The sequence below is a fragment of the Oncorhynchus clarkii genome, chromosome 25 (genome assembly GCF_045791955.1).
Source record: "Oncorhynchus clarkii lewisi isolate Uvic-CL-2024 chromosome 25, UVic_Ocla_1.0, whole genome shotgun sequence".
NCBI lineage: Eukaryota > Metazoa > Chordata > Actinopteri > Salmoniformes > Salmonidae > Oncorhynchus > Oncorhynchus clarkii.
Window position 1 is genome coordinate 23,365,447 of NC_092171.1, and position 18,493 is coordinate 23,383,939.

Here is an 18,493-nt window from a genome sequence, read left to right on the forward strand (position 1 = left end):
TTCTCTGGTAGGCTCAGCTAGCTTATTTACCTTTTCTCTGATAGGCTTGTCTCCACAGTGCACAGGTTGACCTTCCACTCATCCTTAAGCTTCAGGTCTGCGTTGCTGAAGACGCCCATGAGGATGCTGGAGCCCATGTAGTCCACACGGGCCTCCGTGGAACCCATGGTGATCTGGATGTTATGGCTGGGCTGCTGGTTGGGGTGCTCCGAGATGTGGGCTTCAACAAACATGTGTTGTTAGGATCGGCAGAGGGATTTCAAGTTCTACTCGTTTGACAGGGATATTTAAGTTAGAGGTGGATGCATTTATCATTTAAAAACACCAAGACCCGAGGCCAGAGTTCAATCTTTGACATCCATAACAATGTATTTAGGAATCGCACAAAAACAGTACATGCCAGTGGCATAATACATGATTCCCCATCCCTGTACTTACAGACCATCTCTAGGGTGTTGACATCTATATTGCCCCCCACCACGCCGCCTTTAGAGTCCAGTTTGGAGCGGCCCAGACCCACGGACATGCTGATTTCTCTGTCTCTGTTACTACCCACTGACAGACGACCCTGACTCTTCAGCCCACTGGTGGTCCAACTAGAGGTAAACAAGAGCAAAGGGGGAAAAGTTAGTTCCACCCACCTCCTCATGAATAATCAACATCTGCTTTCTATGAGGCATGGTTTGTTTCAACAGAAATATTTCAATGTTTAGAATCATAGCTTTGGTAAGGGTTATATGTCAGATTGTGTTATGTTTTTATAGGTAGTCAGATATAGACATTAAGTCATATGCTGATATGAATTATAAGGAATAGACTTAAATCTGTGTCTGGGAAACTGGCTCCTAGTGTGTAGAGTATAGTGTGTTGAGTGGGAGGGGTAAAAGGAAGACATACGTGTTGTTGCCCATGACATTGCTCATGTTCATCTGAACGTTGAGCTGCTTCAGGTTGATGGCGAACACCACTAGTGTCTCCCACGGGGTCCCCTGGGGGCCGGCTGCCTTGCCGCTCTTATTGAACGATGGCGTGGACGTCTTGGTCACAGAATCTGCATGGGAAATACATTACCGTTCAAAAGTTTGAGGTCACTTAGAAATGTCCTTGTTTTCGAAAGAAAAGCCTTTTTTTTACCACTAAAATAATACAACTGGCCTTATTTGGACTAGTTGAGTATCTGGAGCATCAGCATTTGTGGGTTCGATTACTGGCTCAAAATGGCCAGAAACAAAGGACTTTCTTCTGAAACTCGTCAGTCTATTCTTGTTCTGAGAAATGAAGGCTATTCCATGCAAGAAATTTCCAAGAAACTTCCAGGGGGGTTATAGCTATAAATTTTCTCAGTACGCTGTGTACTACTCCCTTCATAAGAACAGCGCAAACTGTCTCTAACCAGAATAGAAAGAAGAGTGGGAGGCCCCGGTGCACAACTGAGCAAGAGGACAGGTACATTAGAGTGTCTAGTTTGAGAAACAGACGCCTCAAGTCCTCAACTGGCAGATTCATTAAATAGTACCCGCAAAACACCAGTCTCAACGTCAACAGTGAAGAGGCGACTCCAGGATGCTGGCCTTCTCGGCAGATTTGCAAAGAAAAAAACATATCTCAGACAGGCCAATAAAAATAAAATATTAAGATGGGCAAAAGAACACAGACACTGGACAGAGGATCTCTGCCTAGAAGGGCAGCATTCCGGAGTCGCCTCTTCACTGTTGACGTTGAGATTGGTGTTTTGCGGGCAAAGTTATTACGGACAAAGTTATTCCCAGTCTTAATGAGGGATAAAGTATCCATTCATCATTCTAACTGCATTTTAAGTCTAGCTTGTGAAAACAATCTCCATACTAAGCTAAAATAAACAACATTAACACAGTTTTAATTAGATAGTGTTCCTTGATGATGCTGATCACTCATTTTTGAGTTGGTACCTCTTCTGGGGGCAGAGGAATCAGAGACACTCCTGGTGCGTCCAGGGGCCGGGGATTTGAGGTGGGAGGACAGGCCCCCAGGGGACATGTTGCTCCCAGTGGAGTGGTCTGAGAACACGTTGGGGGACTGGGGAATGTGCTGCCCAGTGCTACCGTCCCAGGTCCTCCAGTAGGCTTTACGGCTGGACTCTGGTGACAGGTGTTGGGCCATGTTCTCTACAGAGTCTGGGGTCGCTGGACCCGAGGCTGGAGGAGAGAAGCAGGTTCAGGTAAAGGGCATGTTCTGAAACAAACACAGGTTTGGGGAAAACATCCCTAAGGTTTTAAAGGGACTGACATTAACAGAGTCGGAGAGTGAGAGAAAACAGAGTAACTAGGAAATAAACCCAGTCAGAAGTAAACATTTTGATAATTTATTACACAAGGAAAATTACACTCACAGGGCGCAAAGGCCTATCGAGGAGTTGTGTTTCTACCTGTTGGCATGTTGATGGTCTGGTCTCCTAGGAAGAGGCGTCGGGCGATGCTGCGGCGGTACCAGGCTCTGGGGAAGGCCAGGATTTCACTCAGCCTCCGCATGTCATACTTGAAGGAGGCAGAGCCGATGTCACACACAGCTAAGAGAGAGAAAACATTCAAAGTTGGCCAGGAATACCAGTGTCTGTGGATTCAACCATCTTGGCAGGGGAATTGAAATGTCAAAATGGATCAGCTTCATTGTCAAGATATACATGACATTCCCATTTTGAAGACCAAAGATTGAGCTCAGGTTAGACAGTGTCCAACCATTAACCCCGTTCCAAGGCACCTGAGATATTGATGAGGGTGGTGTCCATCTTGCCCCCCTTGCCAGGTATAAAACTCTCGATAAAGGTTGGTCCTCCGGTGCGTCTCATTCTGGACAGGCTGACCTTGACAAACTCCAGGTTGATGCTGAGGGAATCCTTCCTCCCAGTCACAGAGGACGGCTCTTCATCCACTGTACCTTAAAGGAAAGAACAGCTATGAGGCGACACTTCATAGCGCTGTTTTAATGCTACACATTGAACTGATGGAAGACTGAACAAGCCTGCTGTGAAAGTACACTATCACTCTGAGGCATGCTGTACAGCGTAGTTGGTAGACTTCACTGCAATATAATGCACAGTACTAAACATAGGCTATAGAACAGGGGATACCTACTTCAGACAAGTCCCAAGATGTTTGTGGGGGTCGTACAGCAAAATTAACTATTGTGTTCGTGATAGTCTCATCTTTCCATAGGGTCCATAATAGTTTGTAGGCCAAACTGTTCAGACGCTACAGACGATTTTGAGAGAAGACCGATTTTCGGGATGTCTCATGATCTGACAAACACTGCTCTAGCTGTCACCACAGATGCGGAAGTGCAACATCGGCGGATGCGGTGGATTGAGACACCCGTATCCAATACAAAAAATATATAGATATCTCTAGTTTAAACTGACAGATTTTTATGGGGGCTTTATGATGCCAATTACAGTGTCTTCAGAAAGTATTCATATTCCTGGACTTATTCCACTTTAAAAAAAAGTTCTCACCCATCTACACACCAAAGTTTGGATAATTTATTGAAAAAGAAATACAGAAATATCTCATTCTCACCACTGAGTCAATACATGTTAGAATCACCTTTGGTGGTGACATACAGCTGAGAGTCTTTCTGGGCGAGTCTCTAAAGAGCTTTGCACACATGGATTGTACAATATTTGCTAATTATTTTTTCAAATGTATTCTTCCAGCTCTGTCAAGTTGGTTGTTGATCCTTGCTAGACAGCCATTTTCAAGTCTTGCAATTGATTTTCAAGACGATTTAAGTCAAAAATGTAACTAGGCCACAGGAAAAGTCAATGTCATCTTGGTAAGCAACTCCAATATATATTTGGCCTTGGGTTATGGGCTCCCAGTGTCTGTTGGAAAGCAGACTGAACCAGGTTTTCCTCTAGGATTTTGCTTGAGCTTAGCTCTATTCAGTTTCTTTTTATCTTAAAAAACTCCCTAGTCCTTGCCAATGACAAGCATACCTATAACATGATGCAGCCACCACCATGCTTGAAAATATGAAGACTGGCACTCAGTAATGTGTTATGTTGGATTGGCCCCAAACATAAGAGTTTGTACACAGGACATAAAATTAATTAAAATGTTTTTGTTTTGCAGTTTTACTTTAACTGAGTTAGGAAGGATGCCTGTATCTTTGTAGTGACTGTCTGTATTGATACACCGTCCAAAGAGTAATTAATAACTTCACCATGCTCAAAGGGATATTTCATGTATTTTTTATTTATTTATTTTTAAACCTACGAATAAGTTCCCTCCTTTGCAAAGCATTGGAAAACCTCCCTGGTCTTTGTGGTTGAATGTGTTTGACAGTCACTGCTTGACTGAGGGACCTTACAGATAATTGTATGTGTGGGGTACATAGATGCTGTAGTCAAAAAGCATGTTAAACACTATTATTGCACACAGAGTGAGTAACTTACACAGAGTGTAACTTATTATGCGACTTGTTAAGCACATTTTTCCTCCTGAAGTTAATTATGCTTGCCATAACAAAGGGATTCAATACTTATTGACTCAAGACACTTGTGCTTTTCATTTTTTATTAATTTGTAAAAGATTCTAAAAACATCATTCCACTTTGAAATTCTTGGGTATTGTGTGTAGGCCAGTGACACAAAATCTCAATTTGATTCATTTTAAATTTAGGCTGTAACAACAAAATGTGGAAAAAGTCAAGAGGTGTGAATACTTTGAGGGCACTGTCTATATTTTTTTAGGATTTTAGTTTTAGGTAAATAAATAATAAAAATCACCAGGAATTCAGTTAAGAATAAGTTTCATTTAAAAAAAATCTTCTCCCAAGTATTACCATGAATAAATAAGGAAATGTGATCGTGTCTCAATGTAATAAAGGAATTAAATGGGCTTAGTTTCTGGTCAATGTTCCGGCACCCGACCATCCACTCCGAAAAAAACAAACATTCAAATTGCTATAGAATATTAGAATATACATGAGAAATGTTGAAGTTGAGAAACTTTCCACTACACTTTTCCATACCTAGAGGTCCTGGGCCTGGTGCCTGCCCTGTGACAGCAGATTTCTGTTTCCCTGCCCCGTAAGGGTGGAACACGTAGAGGGAGAAGTCTGACATGCAGGCAGTGAAGCTGAGCCCTGAGGAGTTGCTGGGGGGGGCGGTGAGGTCTGACTGGCTGCTGCTGTGATGGGTCCGGCCCAGAGGGCTACCCAGAGATGGAGAGGGACCTGGAGATTAGATCAAAGAGGTTTTATTATGGACCAGATAGGCTTAGAAAACAAAATGAATCCACTCACACACCTAGAAGTTGCTTTACAGGTGCTTTGGAGTGTTGCTATCTATACCTCCTTTGCCAGGGGGTGGTTTGAGGATGTGTTGGCTCAGGGGGGTGGAGGAGGGTGTATTTAGGCCGTCGGTAGGTTGGGTGCTGGATGGGATCTCCAGTTCACCGCGATTAGAGGAGAATACCAGGTCTAGAGATGGCAGTTTCAGCATACACTCCACTCTGGACATGGGCAAGCAGCTGAAGCGGATCTGAGAGGGCTAGAGACATTGAGTCAGATTAGAATAGAATTTGAAAACGTCATTACTTTGAGTGTGGTGTCTCAGGGATTGGACATTACGACAGCAAAACATACTCATATTGTACAATGGAGAACAGAGTTACAAGAACTGAGCTATGGGGACCACAGTAAGGCGGGCAGACAGAGGTAGGTTACCTGTACTCTGACATAAACCACCACGTCCACAGGAAAGGAGGAGTAGGCAGAGGTGGATGAGGACACCAGGGATGTGGTGGACTCCTCCAGGGGCTCCACTGGATCAAACTGGCCTAAGTCCTCCTCCTGGGAGTTCAAATCTGAGACACACAGAGACAAAAAGGGGTCAGCTTTGAGCAACAGTTTTGTAAGTTGTTGATGTTTTAGGTCCAGCAAACATTTATGGATTTTTTGCACAATTAAAATCCAAAGAGGTGAGGTGAACAGGTGATCTATTTGCAATGTAATGACCCTACATACCAGTATAGTTCCTTTCCACCGGTGTGATGGGAATGGTCTCCAAGGCTTTCTCCAGGAAGTCCAGAAGACAAGGGCTTATGACCATCTCTTCTGGGAGGGTCTGGAGGGCCACCCAGGCATACAGCTTGGCTGTCTTCACCCCACCACTGCCCTTGCCTTTGGCTGCAGGGGAGACATGATCGGAGTTTGGACAGGGTCACATATACAAGGCCTACACCCACCAACATTGGTAAGAGAGTGAAAACACAAAGTGAAACAGATATTGGGATAAATGTTTTTCGCTCCCAAGGAAATTAAACAAAAAAGGTAAGAAATAAGATCTTGTGCTTTCATTTACTTTTTGGGTCTACATGTTACAGTGTCAAGAAAAAGTGTGAACCCTTTGGAAATACCTCAATTTCTGCATAAATTGGTCATAAAATTGGATCTTCATCTAGGTCACAACAATATACAAACACAGTCTGCTTAAACTAATAAAAAACAATTATACGTTTTCATGTCTTTATTGAACACACCGTGTAAACATTCACAGTGCAGGGTGGGAAAAGTATGTGAACCCATGGATTTAATAACTGGTTGACCCTCAGCAATAACCTCAACCAAACATTTCTGTAGTTGCGGATCAGACCTGCAAAACGGTCAGGGAGAATTTTGGATCATTCCTCTTTACAAAACTGTTTCAGTTCAGCAATATTCTTGGGATGTCTGGTGTGAACTGCTCTCGAGGTCATGCCACAACATCTCAAATCGGGTTGAGGTCAGAACTCTGACTGGGCCACTCCAGTATTTTCTTCTGTTGAAGCCATTCTGTTGTTGATTTACTTCTGTGTTTTGGGTCATTGTCCTGTTGCATCACCCAACTTCTGTTGAGCTTCAATTGGAGGACAGATAGCCTAACATCCTCCTGGAAAATGTCTCGATAAACTTGGGAATTCATTTTTCTGTTGATAATAGCAAGCTGTCCAGGCCCTGAGGCAGTAAAGCTGCCCAAACCATGATGCTCCCTCCACCATACTTTACAGCTGGGATGATGTTTTGATGTTCGTGTGCTGTGACTTTTTTCTGTAAGTCTTTAGCTGACACTCTAGGATTAGAGATTAACCTCATTGAGCATTTTGCGCTGTGCTCTTGCAGTCATCTTTGCAGGACAGCCACTCCTAGGGAGAGTAGCAACAGTACTGAACTTTCTCCATTTATAGACAATTTGTCTTACCGTGGACTGATGAACATCCAAGACTTTTAGAGATACTTTTGTAACCCTTTTCAGCTTTATGCAAGTCAACAATTCTTAAGTCTTCTGAGATCTCTTTTGTTCGAGGCATGGTTCACATCACGTCTCATTGATTGGAGTCCAGGTTAGCCGACTGCTGACTCCAATTAGCTTTGAGAAGTCATTAGCCTAGGGGTTCACAAACTTTCCCCAAGCTACACTGTGAATGTTTAAACTATGTATTCAATGTAGACAAGAAAAATACAATAATTTGTGTGTTATTAGTTTAAGCACACTATGTTTGTCTATTGTTGTGACTTAGCTGAAGATTAGATCAAATTTTATGACCAATTTACACAGAAATCCAGGTAATTCCAAAGGGTTCACATACTTTTTCTTGCCACTGTATGTTTTCTTTCCTCTGGAGAATATCTTTGCAACAGCGTTTAGAAAAACAGCCACTCTGCGTCTATCCACCCACCCCCTAAGTGTTTAAAACGGAATGAAATCAAACCGGATCTTAAAACATTCCAACACAGAAATCACCGGCGTCTTCAACATTCACAGATCAAAGCCTTGGACAAGACAGATTGAGCATGCACTAGATTTTAATGGGTGGGTTGATTAAGGATGTCTATGGGCACGATGGAGACGTGGCGCTCTACTGCAGGTAAACACAGAAGGCGAAAGGGCATGCAGGTAATGATGAGAGCTCTCAGTACCTGATGGTAGAGGTGGGGATGGGGGAGGAAGGAGCGAGTTAGTCTTGCTTTGGCCAGCATTGGGAGGGTTGTGAGGGCCGCTATCATTCATACCATACAGCTTGGACTCTTTGGAGAGGGTGCGGGGAAGGGAGGATCCGCGTGAGGCATCAGGCGACTCTGTCTTTATGGTCTTGGAGTTGTAGTGCAACTGGGGTTGGAGGAAATTGAAAAATGGTTTTGCATCAGAATAGTTGAACTCTTAGGTCATCAACAGCAATATAGATCCTACCATTTAATGCATCCGATTGATGGGTCATCGTTTAAACTCATTATTTACACCATTCCATAGCTAGAGGGAAACAAATCAGTAATGGCTGAAAGCAAAATAACCGACCTTGACATCTACTCCCGGAATGTAAAAGACAGTGGTCTCCAGGTCACTGGATTTGGTCTGCAGAGAGGAGGGCACCTTTTTCCCGGCCAGGAGCTGGGTGGTGGAGGTATAGGTGGGCTGGAGCTTCTTCTTCTTGGGTGGAGATTCCTGGTCCAGACTCCTAGAGCTGCGATCACAACTCCTACAGTACAGGAGGAGTAGGAACACTTTGGTTACATAGCATTCTTTGACAAAGAAACTTTGGTAACACTTTACTTAAAGCCTGCAGCTATAATGCTTTATAACTTGTCTAGATTATAATAAGGCATAGGTCTCTCTATATATCAAAATAGTTAGAAGATCCCTAGGGTTCAGGTGCCGTACCTTCTGAAGGAGACATCCTCGTTCTCCGGCTGCTGGGTAGTGGGGTGCAGGACACACTTGCCGCTGTCAATCTCCACGCGCACGTCCAGCTCAAAGTCGATGTTCCTCTCGGTGACCGAGCTCATGAGGCTGCGGTTGGTGGGCGTGCTGGGCCAGCGCTCGCTGAACAGCTGGCTGACGGCGGCGAAACCCGATGGCTTTCTGTGTGGTGGTTGGCTGTGACACAGAGAGGAAAGCAGGGTCATCAGCAGGCACAAAAACAGGAGGAATAAAATAATAAATAGTTTGAATTATTATTCTCCATTGAGCATGTTTTTTAGTCCAGGAGTAGGCTTAATCTGGGTCCAAGAAACAGGCCAAATAAACAGTAATGAGAGCGGACTCACACAGGCCTCCTGAAGTAGCAGGAAGGCCTCTCGCGGTCAAACTCTTCCTCCTTGTCGGAATCCTCTGAGGAAGAGGAGGAGAGCTCGTCGCGGCGCATGTCGTCGTGCTGGAAGGGAATGCCAGGTGAAAAGACAGCAGGGGTGGCAGGGGCACTGAACACTGAGTGGGGCCCTTCGCTAATGGATGGGAAATCATGAAGATGATGAAGATGAGGATGGAGTCGCTCATCAATGGTGATAGACAACAGATCCATTTCTGTCTCCTCCGGAAACTTCAGCAGAGGAAAGATGGGAGGTGTTGAGAGGGGGACAGTTAGACTCTCTCAATTAGAAAAGGTCAAAAATGTTTAGTGATATAAACTCTGTAGCAGATAGCATCCTGCTCAAAGGAACTGTATGCACGTGTAGTACTAATTCATTTATCACGATTGTGGATAAAAAATTGTCATAACCAATGTGTGTGACTAACATCTATTCTAACTTAGCATATATACATACATACAGTACCAGTCAAAAGTTTGGACACACATACTCATTCAAGGGTTTTTCTTTATTTTGGCTATTTTCTACATTGCAGAATAATAGTGAAGACATCAAAACTAGGAAATAACACATATGGACTCATGTAGTAACCAAAAAAGTGTTAAACAAATCAATATACCTGGAGGTGTGTTTTGGGTCATTGTCCTGTTGAAAAGCAAATGATAGTCCCACTAAGTGCAAATCAGGAGGGATGAAGTATCATTGCAGAATGTTGTGGTAGCCATGCTGGTTAAGTGTGCCTTGAATTTTAAATAAAAATCACTGACAGTGTCAACAGCAAAGCACCTCCAAACCTCCTCCTCCATGCTTCACGGTGGGAATCACACATGCGGAGATCATCCGTTCACCTACTCTGCGTCTCACAAAGACAAGACGGTTGGAACCCAAAAAATCTAATTTGACCTCAGACAAAAGGACAGATTTCCACCGGTCTAATGTCCATTGCCTGTGATTCTTGGCCCAAGCAAGTTTCTTCTTATTATTGGTGTCCTTTTGTAGTTTGTAGTTTCTTTGCATTAATTCAACCATGAAGGCCTGATTCACGCAGTCTCCTCTCTGAACAGTTGATGTTGAGATGCGTCTGTTACTTGAACTCTGAAGCATTTATTTGGGCTGCAATCTCAGGTGCAGTTAACTCTAATGAACTTAACTCTGGGTCTTCCTTTCCTGTGGTGGTCCTCATGAGAGCCAGTTTCATCATAGCGCTTGCTTGATGGTTTTTGTGACTGAAGACACTTTCAAAGTTCTTGAAATTTTCCAGATTGACTGACCTTCATGTCTTAAAGTAATGATGGACTGTCGTTTCTCTTTGCTTTTTTGAGCTGTTCTTGCCATAATATGGACTTGGTATTTTACCAAATAGGGCTATCTTCTGTATACCACCCTGCCTTGTCACAACACAACTGATTGGCTCAAGTGCATTAGGAAGGAAAGAAATTCCACAAATGAACTTTTAACAAGGCACACCTGTTAATTGAAATGCATTCCAGGTGACTACCTCATGAAGCTGGTTGAGAGAATGCAAAGTGTGTGCAAAGCTGTCATCAAGGCAAAGGGTGGCTACTTTGAAGAACCTCAAATATACACTTTTTTGGTTACTACATGATTCCATACGTGTTATTTCATAGTATTTCATGTCTTCACTATTATTCTGTAGAAAATAGTAAAAAATAAAGAAACCCTGGAATGAGTAGGCGTGTCCAAACATGACGCGCGCGCACGCGCATACACACACACACACGGCCAATGTCATGACTATTGCTAGATATAATATATATTACTAGAGGATACAATGTCCTGTAATACAGGTTGCTATGTGCAGTCAGTTTTTTCCCCCCACAGGAGGCTCAGAGATCATGCAATGCTCTGGGAGAGGACATAGGAGAGAGATACAGAGTGGGAGATAAAGAGGATGAAGAGGATGTTAGGATGAAGACACCTGGGTAGAAAGAAGCTGCAGGACAACATCTGGTTCCAGGACAGTGGATGAAACTGACAAACTCCCAAAACAGAAAACATTAAAAGCCCTCACAAAAGACAGTATTAGTCATAAACAACCACCAACTAAGAAAGAAAGAAAACTCAATGTCACCTTTAGTCATGGCTTTGATGCACACTTATTCTGAGGTTGGCCAACGTAAGGGTTCACAGTTTTAGGCTCAAACTATACATCCTAAGGTTTTGAAGTTGGCCATGCATAGCTGCGGTGATTAGGAAAAGACATCTGTGGTTGAAGGAAGTTGATTAGGAATTCCATAACATGGAACATGGAATTCCATAACAGGATGGGAAGGTGTGAATCAATTGTAATACTCAAATATAATTTTAACCACTTAGTACCTACATTCATAGCATACTATGCATGTATACTACAATGCACATGCATAGCCTATCCATATCTACATAGCAGCAAAATATTGTCAATGACGTAGCAATGCAGTGAATAAATTGTTTTCTTTGTAACACATAACCAGAGGCAACGGCTGGTTGAAAGCCTTGTTATTCCAAGCATATTATTCCCTACTGACCATATTGCAATTAGAGTTGTATTTGAATGCGTAAAATGATTAACTAGAGTGCACTTGACTAGCTCATCTCTAGCTATTATAGATGGCAAGGAATGACTCAAACCAAGATATGACAATCAAGCATTGATTGATAGTTCTAGCCTATATCTCACCATCCTGTTTGGAATGTCCACGTTTTCAGTTTTAACCAATTTATTAGAAGAGAGGAAAAAAAAAAAACTGGTTATTTTGGGATTTTCATTTGTTCGGGATAGTTTTTTGGGGGTTTTACAAATACCTTGAAGACTTCTCCGGGACTGACCGGTCGGTTTGTAGAGTCCTGATTATTAATCTTCAGTTGAACAGAAAGAGAACAATGGAATCCATCCAGAAAATGAAAGTATGGCATGTTCAGGATGGGATTTTGCGCTCAAAAAAGGCACACTTAACTCCCTCAAGCTACAAGCAAGCGAAAAAGCTAATACTTAGCTTCCGCTAACATAGAGCGTTTCCACAATGTTTAGACACACACAGTCAAGAGGCCTGTCATAGTGATAAACAAACAAGGACATGGAAGATGAAATGATGCCATAACTCAGGGATGCACATCTCCAGTTCTCTTCAGCTGCTGTACAACTGCCATCTTGGAGAATTAAATTGTTTACAGCCCTATCTCAGGGTCTACATGGTAATAGCTACCATGAAGACTATTGTGGACTATTTCAATACACTACCATGTCCTGGATGTTGAAGGTGACTCTCGGTCCTGGGGAGGACGCATCAACTCTGATGTCCGGTAAGTCATCAACGTCTCCTATTCTGGAACTGAAAGGGAAATAAGAATAATAACAATCCAACCTATTGGAAATTCAATTCACTTCCTGAATTCCTGATTGACCCCACGACTGCTAGGTTCCGGCTGCAAGCGAAGATTCCTCTTCCAGTACCTTTGGCGTTCAATCCTTTTGAGTGGAGGTCTCCCTGCTGCTGTAGAGATGCTCTTGGAACGGTTATAGCTGGGTTTGTATCCCAGACCCCACTTGTCCTTCAGAGACGCAGCCTGGTAGAAAAGCAATGATCAGGGCTCATCAGTCATGGTGTCCTTTCCATTTCAGCTCAGGTTAATGACATTTTACATTTTAGACCGGAAAATGCCAGTTGAATAAAGGGTGGTATTAAATGAGTTGTCTCACCCTCATACTGGAGCGTCGTAGTTTCTTGCGCACGTCTCTCCTGATGTCGTTGACGGCCACAGACTCCAGCTGCTGGTAGCGCTGGATCTCCTGGTTGATTGTGCCTTCACTTGCTCCCAGTTTCCTGTTGAAGGGTGGGGAAGGGAAACATGATTGATCCTTGTTTTAGGTGATAAAATATACAACATGAGGTTATAAATCGCATTTGACAGGAAGAACTCTTACTTGAGGTCATCAATGACTTTGGCCTGCTCGTTCAGCTCTCTGATGTCCACTATTCTTTTGTTTAACTTCCCCCTTCTGGGATCCAAGATCTGGTTGCCCACTGCCGTCTGCCGCCTGAGGTCTATGGTCTCCTGTGGAGTATAGAGGACAAATGACACCCTGTAATTCACATATTACACCACAGAATGTTTGGTTATTTATATAACCTAAATTACCAACATTAAATAACCTGAATTAGATTACACCTCCACCAACCGGGGTTACTGTATTACACCACAAAAAAAGTATTAAACCAAGCATGAATTATTACACCAAAGTTACATAGCTCACCACCTAATCCACATTTTATACTCACACCAATAATCAAGTTATACACACACATAAACAGCAGAGAAATACACAAAATGGAAGTCACCATCACCATAATCCTTGAGACCAATTGATGACCCAATTCTCAGAAAAGGAAGTAATCACAACATGTGTAACCAGGTGACAAGGGAACCAAAAGTGTTTAAACCCCACGAAGTCAATTGCTAAGTGATATAATTTTGTTTTCCCTCTGAGATTACCACATTTCATGGTGTAACTTAGCAATTGAAATCTATTCTGCAGCTTGAAACATGGACGATAGAGACTTCATGCCACCCTAAACGTGATTGTGGGGCCCAGAAGACAGGAGACTAGAGGGTGGGGCAGTACATACACATCCCCAGGATATGGGTCTGGGAGCCCTGGCCCTGTTCCCTCTGGACTGGGGAGGAGAATAGTCGCTTAGGTAGTCGGCTGGTACCGAGACGCTCTGGACACTGGGGCTTTTCAGGCCCAGGATGCTGTTTACTAGCCGCTTCCTGAACGTGAGCCTGGGACTGAGCCTTGGGCTGCTGCACTCTCCCTCTGGGCTCCCCTGCAAGCAACGGTAAGGATACACCCAAGGCAAGGTTCAACTGGGTGCATGGACTTAGGTAGCTTGGATAGCTTTTAGCGCTGTCACAGTGGCTGGATGGGGTTGACGTGGCTTGAACAGATATGCAAAGCCTTAACACTCACAGTGGATTTTTACATTTTTGACACAGACTCTGTGACAGAGTGTTTACACACACAGAGCTACAATAATCTCTTACACAAACAGTCTTTTAAACCGTCTCGTGGTTGTACTGCAATAGAATCACAGGTATTAGCAAACTCTAACAGGGTATTAAACACACTCAGACTTACGCAACAATTCCAACTATTTTACGGAGTTACAGTTCATATAAGCAAATCAGTCAATTGAAATACAAATTAAATCATGGATTTCATGATTGGAATACAGATATGCATCTGTTGGTCACAGATACACTATATATACAAAAGTATGTAGACACCCCTTCAAATTTCTGGATTTGGCCATTTCAGGCACACATGTCGCTGACAGAAGTATAATCGAGTACACAGCCATGCAATCTCCATAGACAAACATTGGCAGTAGAATGGCCTTACTGAAGAGCTCAGTGACATTCAACGTGGCACCATAGGATGCCACCTTTCCAACAAGTCAGTTTGTCAAATTTCTGTCCTGCTAGAGCTGCCCTGGTCACCTGTAAGTGATTTTATGGTGAAGTGGAAAAGTCTAGGAGCAACAACAGCTCAGCCGCAAAGTGGTAGGCCACGCAAGCTCACAGAACTGGACCGGCAAGTGCTGAAGTGCATACAAATCTTCTGTCCTCGGTTGCAAGACTCACTACCGAGTTCAAACTGCTTCTGGAAGTAATGTTAGGAGTTTCATGAAATGGTTTTCCATGGCCGAGCAGCCGCAAACAAGCCTAAGATCACCATGCGCAATGCCAAGCGTCGGCTGGAGTGGTGTAAAGATCACCGCCATTGGACTCTGGAAAAGTGGAAATGTGTTCTCTGGAGTGATGAATCACGCTTCACCATCTGGCAGTCCGACGGACAAATCTGGGTATGGCTGATGTCAGGAGAACACTACCTGCCCCAATGCATAGTGCCAATTGTAAATGTTGGTAGGAGGAGGAATAATGGTCTGGGGCTGTTTTTCATGGTTCGGGCTAGGCCCCTTAGTTCCAGTGAAGGGAAATCTTAACGCTACAGCATTCTTGACAATTTTGTGGCAACAGTTTGGAGAAGGCCATTTTCTGTTTCAGCCTGCACAAAGCGAGGTCCATACAGAAATGGTTTGTAGAGATCGGTGTGGAAGAATTTGACTGGCCTGCATAGAGCCCTGACCTCAACCCCATCGAACACCTTTAGGATGAATTGGAAAGCCGACTGCGAGCCAGGCCTAATGCCCAACACCAGTGACCGACCTCACTAATGTTCTTGTGGCTGACTGGAAGCATGTCCCCGCAGCAATGTTCCAACATCTAGTGAAAAGCCTTCCAAGAAGAGTGGAGGCTATTATAGCAGCAAAGGAGGGACCAACTTCATATTAATGCCCATGATTTTGGAATGAGATGTTTGACAAGCAGGTGTCCACATACTTTTGGTCAAGTAATTGTACCTTAAAAAAAGAAGTAGGAGTGTGGATTAGAAAACCAGTCACTATCTGGTGTGACCACCATTTGCCTCAAAGCAGCGCAACATCTCATTCGCATAGAGTTCATCAGGCTGTTGATTGTGGCCTGTGGAATGTTGTCCCAGTCCTCTTCAATGGCTGTGCGAAGTTGCTGGATAATGGCAGGAACTGGAACACTCTATCCAACACGTCAATCCAGAGCATCCCAAACATGCTCAATGGGTGACATGTCTGGTGAGTATGCAGGCCATGGAAGAACTGGGAAATTTTTAGCTTCCAGGAATTGTGTACAAATCCTTGCGACATGGGGCCGTGCATTATCATGCTGAAACATGAGTTGATGGCGGTGGATGAATGGCGCGACAATGGGCCTCAGGATCTCGTCACTGTATCTCTGTACATTCAAATTGACATCGATAAAATTAAATTGTGTTCATTGTCCGTAGCTTAAGTTTGTCCATACCATAACCCCACCGCCACCATGGGGAACTCTGTTCAAAGTTGACCACTCGCTCACACTACGCTGTATGCCATCTGCCCGCTACAGTTGAAACCAGGATTCATCAGTGACGAGCACACTTTTCCAGTGGCCATCGAAGGGGAGTATACGCCCACTGAAGTCGGTTACGACACTGAACTGCAGTCAGGTCAAAACCCTGGTGAGGACGATGAGCATGTAGATGAGCATCCCTGATATGGTTTCTGACAATTTTTGTAGAAATTCTTTGGTTGTGCAAAATTATTTGGTTGTGCAAACTGGTTGTGCAAATAGTTTCATTATCTGTCCGGGTGGCTGGTCTCAGATGATCGTGCAGGTGAAGAAGCCGGATGTGGAGGTCCTGGGTTGGCATGGTTACACATGGTCTGCGGTTGTGAGGCCGGTTGGACGTATTGACAAATTCTATAAAACGATGTTGGATGAGGCTTATGGTAGTACAATGAACATTCAATTCTCTGGCGACAGCTCTGGTGGACATACCTGCAGTCAGCATGGAAATTGCACGCTCCCCCAAAACATGAGACATCTGTGGCATTGTGTTGTGTGACAAAACTGCTTATTTTAGAGTGGCCTTTTATTGTCCCCAGCACAAGGTGTACGTACCTATGTAATGATCATGCTGTTTAATCAGCTTCTTGATATGCCACACCTATCAGGTAGATGGATTATCTTGGCAAAGGAGAAATGCTCACGAACAGGGATGTAAAGAAATTTGTGCGCATAATTTGAGAAATAAACTTTTTGTGTGTATGGAAAATGTCTGGGATCTTCCATTTCAGCTCATGAAACATGGGACCAACGCTTTACATGCTGTGTTTATATTTTTGTTCAGTATACAATTCACATGTTCAAAGTGATTTATACAAATATTCAGCATGGTTATCATGTTTAGGCAAAGACTGAAAGACTGACCATATGGATGGTGGGCGACATGGTGTCGGCCTCATCCTCATCAGAGTCCACCATGTTGATGGAGTTGAGGTCAGCGATGTCGTCCACGTCCTCCTCGCCAGTCAGCGAGGTCAGCGTGTTGCCCAGGGCGTTGAGCCGCTTGCCGATGTTGGGGTCCATGTGGACATCGATACCACACATCTTCCATAGCACGTTCAGTGCCCAGGTGCCCGCACTGCTGCTTTCTGAGGGTCGTAGTGGGAGAGATAATATTACCCTACACTAAATCCATCTATCACTCAATACAATACAAAGATCTTGTTCACAGAGAAGTAGAAAACAGCTGTGCTGTGTCTTGGATAACAGCTTGACAATGTTCACACGGACCCCTTTCATAATAAACACAAGGTTCGATGCTCATTATCAGCGCAGTACTTACCTGCTGACAGCTGGCCTGTGGTTCTGGAGCAGACTTCATATGTGCCATCAGGAACAACACCTACAACAGCAAAACAAACAAAATTACATCAAAAAGGGGAACAGCACAGTGTAGGGAACCACACTGCAAGAAGTAGGGCACAAATAGACCTTAATTAGGGTGGAATATCAAAAGGTATTGGTCCGTTCGATACACAATATTTGGGTGAAGCCCTTCCCTATGTCATTTTATCTACTTATTCTTAAACTTCAAAACTCAGCTTTCCCAGGCCCAGCTCTAAATACAGACAAGCCATCCTATTTTCATGCTTTTTTCAATCCCAGTCTGCATGTAAAAGTCAACATCTCGCGGTCCAATGACTCACAGGCGTTCATGATCATGTCTCCTCGGATCTCAGGCTTCCAGTCGTCCCAGGATGTCTCAAAGCCCTCGGCGAAGCGGATGCAGAAGTTCTTGAAGTGGCCCTTGCTGACCAGCGACTCAGAGGAGCAAGCGGTGATCAGCGTACTCTCGATGGTTAGCACCAGGGCCGAGCCTGTGTCAAAGTCAATGCTGTGGTTTGCCTGTGAGAACGGAGGTTTAAAAGGTGGAGTAAGATGTTACAGTTAGGCCATCAGATAAGTCTAACACATGGATAATATTTAGGCTTAAGTGTCAGTCGTTTGTTGGAAATAGTGATAACATTTTATTTGACGGTCTGCCTATAAACACTATTAAATAGTTTAACAATTAAATGAAGTCGACACACACACACACACACACACACAAACACACACACCCCAAATAATGTAAGAGGGGCGTTGCGCCACCTTGTTGTTCGCACTACACCACTGTGTAAAAAAAATGAATACAAATAATTTATATAATTTTTAATATATAATATAATTTTTAAAATATTTGTTATATTATATTTGTTATCAAGGCCAGGCACCACACCCTAATAGTATTTTTTTGCTTTAGATTGCAGGAAATGTCAATTAAAAGGTGTTTACAAATGCACAAACCCCCTTAATAATATAACGGTTTACAAATGGTTAAAAACAATGTAATAATTGTTTATTGGCAGACCCTCAAAAAAAGTAGGTTACTGAGAATAGGAAACGTGCCTGTGTGTAATGTTGA

General features: G+C 43.5%; 1 protein-coding gene across 18 annotated transcripts in view; it reads right to left on the reverse strand.

The window, feature by feature from the left end:
• LOC139384114 (bridge-like lipid transfer protein family member 1) overlaps window positions 1–18,493 on the reverse strand; it is an 89,265-nt gene that overhangs the window by 5,091 nt on the left and 65,681 nt on the right. For 5 of the 18 annotated variants that reach the window (XM_071128766.1, XM_071128762.1, XM_071128765.1 and 2 more), the window contains 23 exons: window positions 17,736–17,934; window positions 17,372–17,431; window positions 16,954–17,177; window positions 13,731–13,931; window positions 13,028–13,158; window positions 12,803–12,926; window positions 12,557–12,669; window positions 12,344–12,434; window positions 11,908–11,961; window positions 9,061–9,332; window positions 8,675–8,890; window positions 8,312–8,492; window positions 7,936–8,125; window positions 6,004–6,165; window positions 5,704–5,843; window positions 5,329–5,527; window positions 5,008–5,211; window positions 2,737–2,913; window positions 2,405–2,545; window positions 1,929–2,174; window positions 898–1,051; window positions 439–596; window positions 31–220 (listed from right to left, as the gene is read on the reverse strand). In XM_071128766.1, the coding sequence (XP_070984867.1) occupies window positions 31–220; window positions 439–596; window positions 898–1,051; window positions 1,929–2,174; window positions 2,405–2,545; window positions 2,737–2,913; window positions 5,008–5,211; window positions 5,329–5,527; window positions 5,704–5,843; window positions 6,004–6,165; window positions 7,936–8,125; window positions 8,312–8,492; window positions 8,675–8,890; window positions 9,061–9,332; window positions 11,908–11,961; window positions 12,344–12,434; window positions 12,557–12,669; window positions 12,803–12,926; window positions 13,028–13,158; window positions 13,731–13,931; window positions 16,954–17,177; window positions 17,372–17,431; window positions 17,736–17,934 (3,827 nt within the window). Of the gene's footprint in view, window positions 1–30; window positions 221–438; window positions 597–897; window positions 1,052–1,928; window positions 2,175–2,404; window positions 2,546–2,736; window positions 2,914–5,007; window positions 5,212–5,284; window positions 5,528–5,703; window positions 5,844–6,003; window positions 6,166–7,935; window positions 8,126–8,311; window positions 8,493–8,674; window positions 8,891–9,060; window positions 9,333–11,907; window positions 11,962–12,343; window positions 12,435–12,556; window positions 12,670–12,802; window positions 12,927–13,027; window positions 13,159–13,730; window positions 13,932–16,953; window positions 17,178–17,371; window positions 17,432–17,735; window positions 17,935–18,493 lie in introns of those variants that run through there. The other 13 variants (XM_071128775.1, XM_071128760.1, XM_071128772.1 and 10 more) reach the window with 10 other exon arrangements.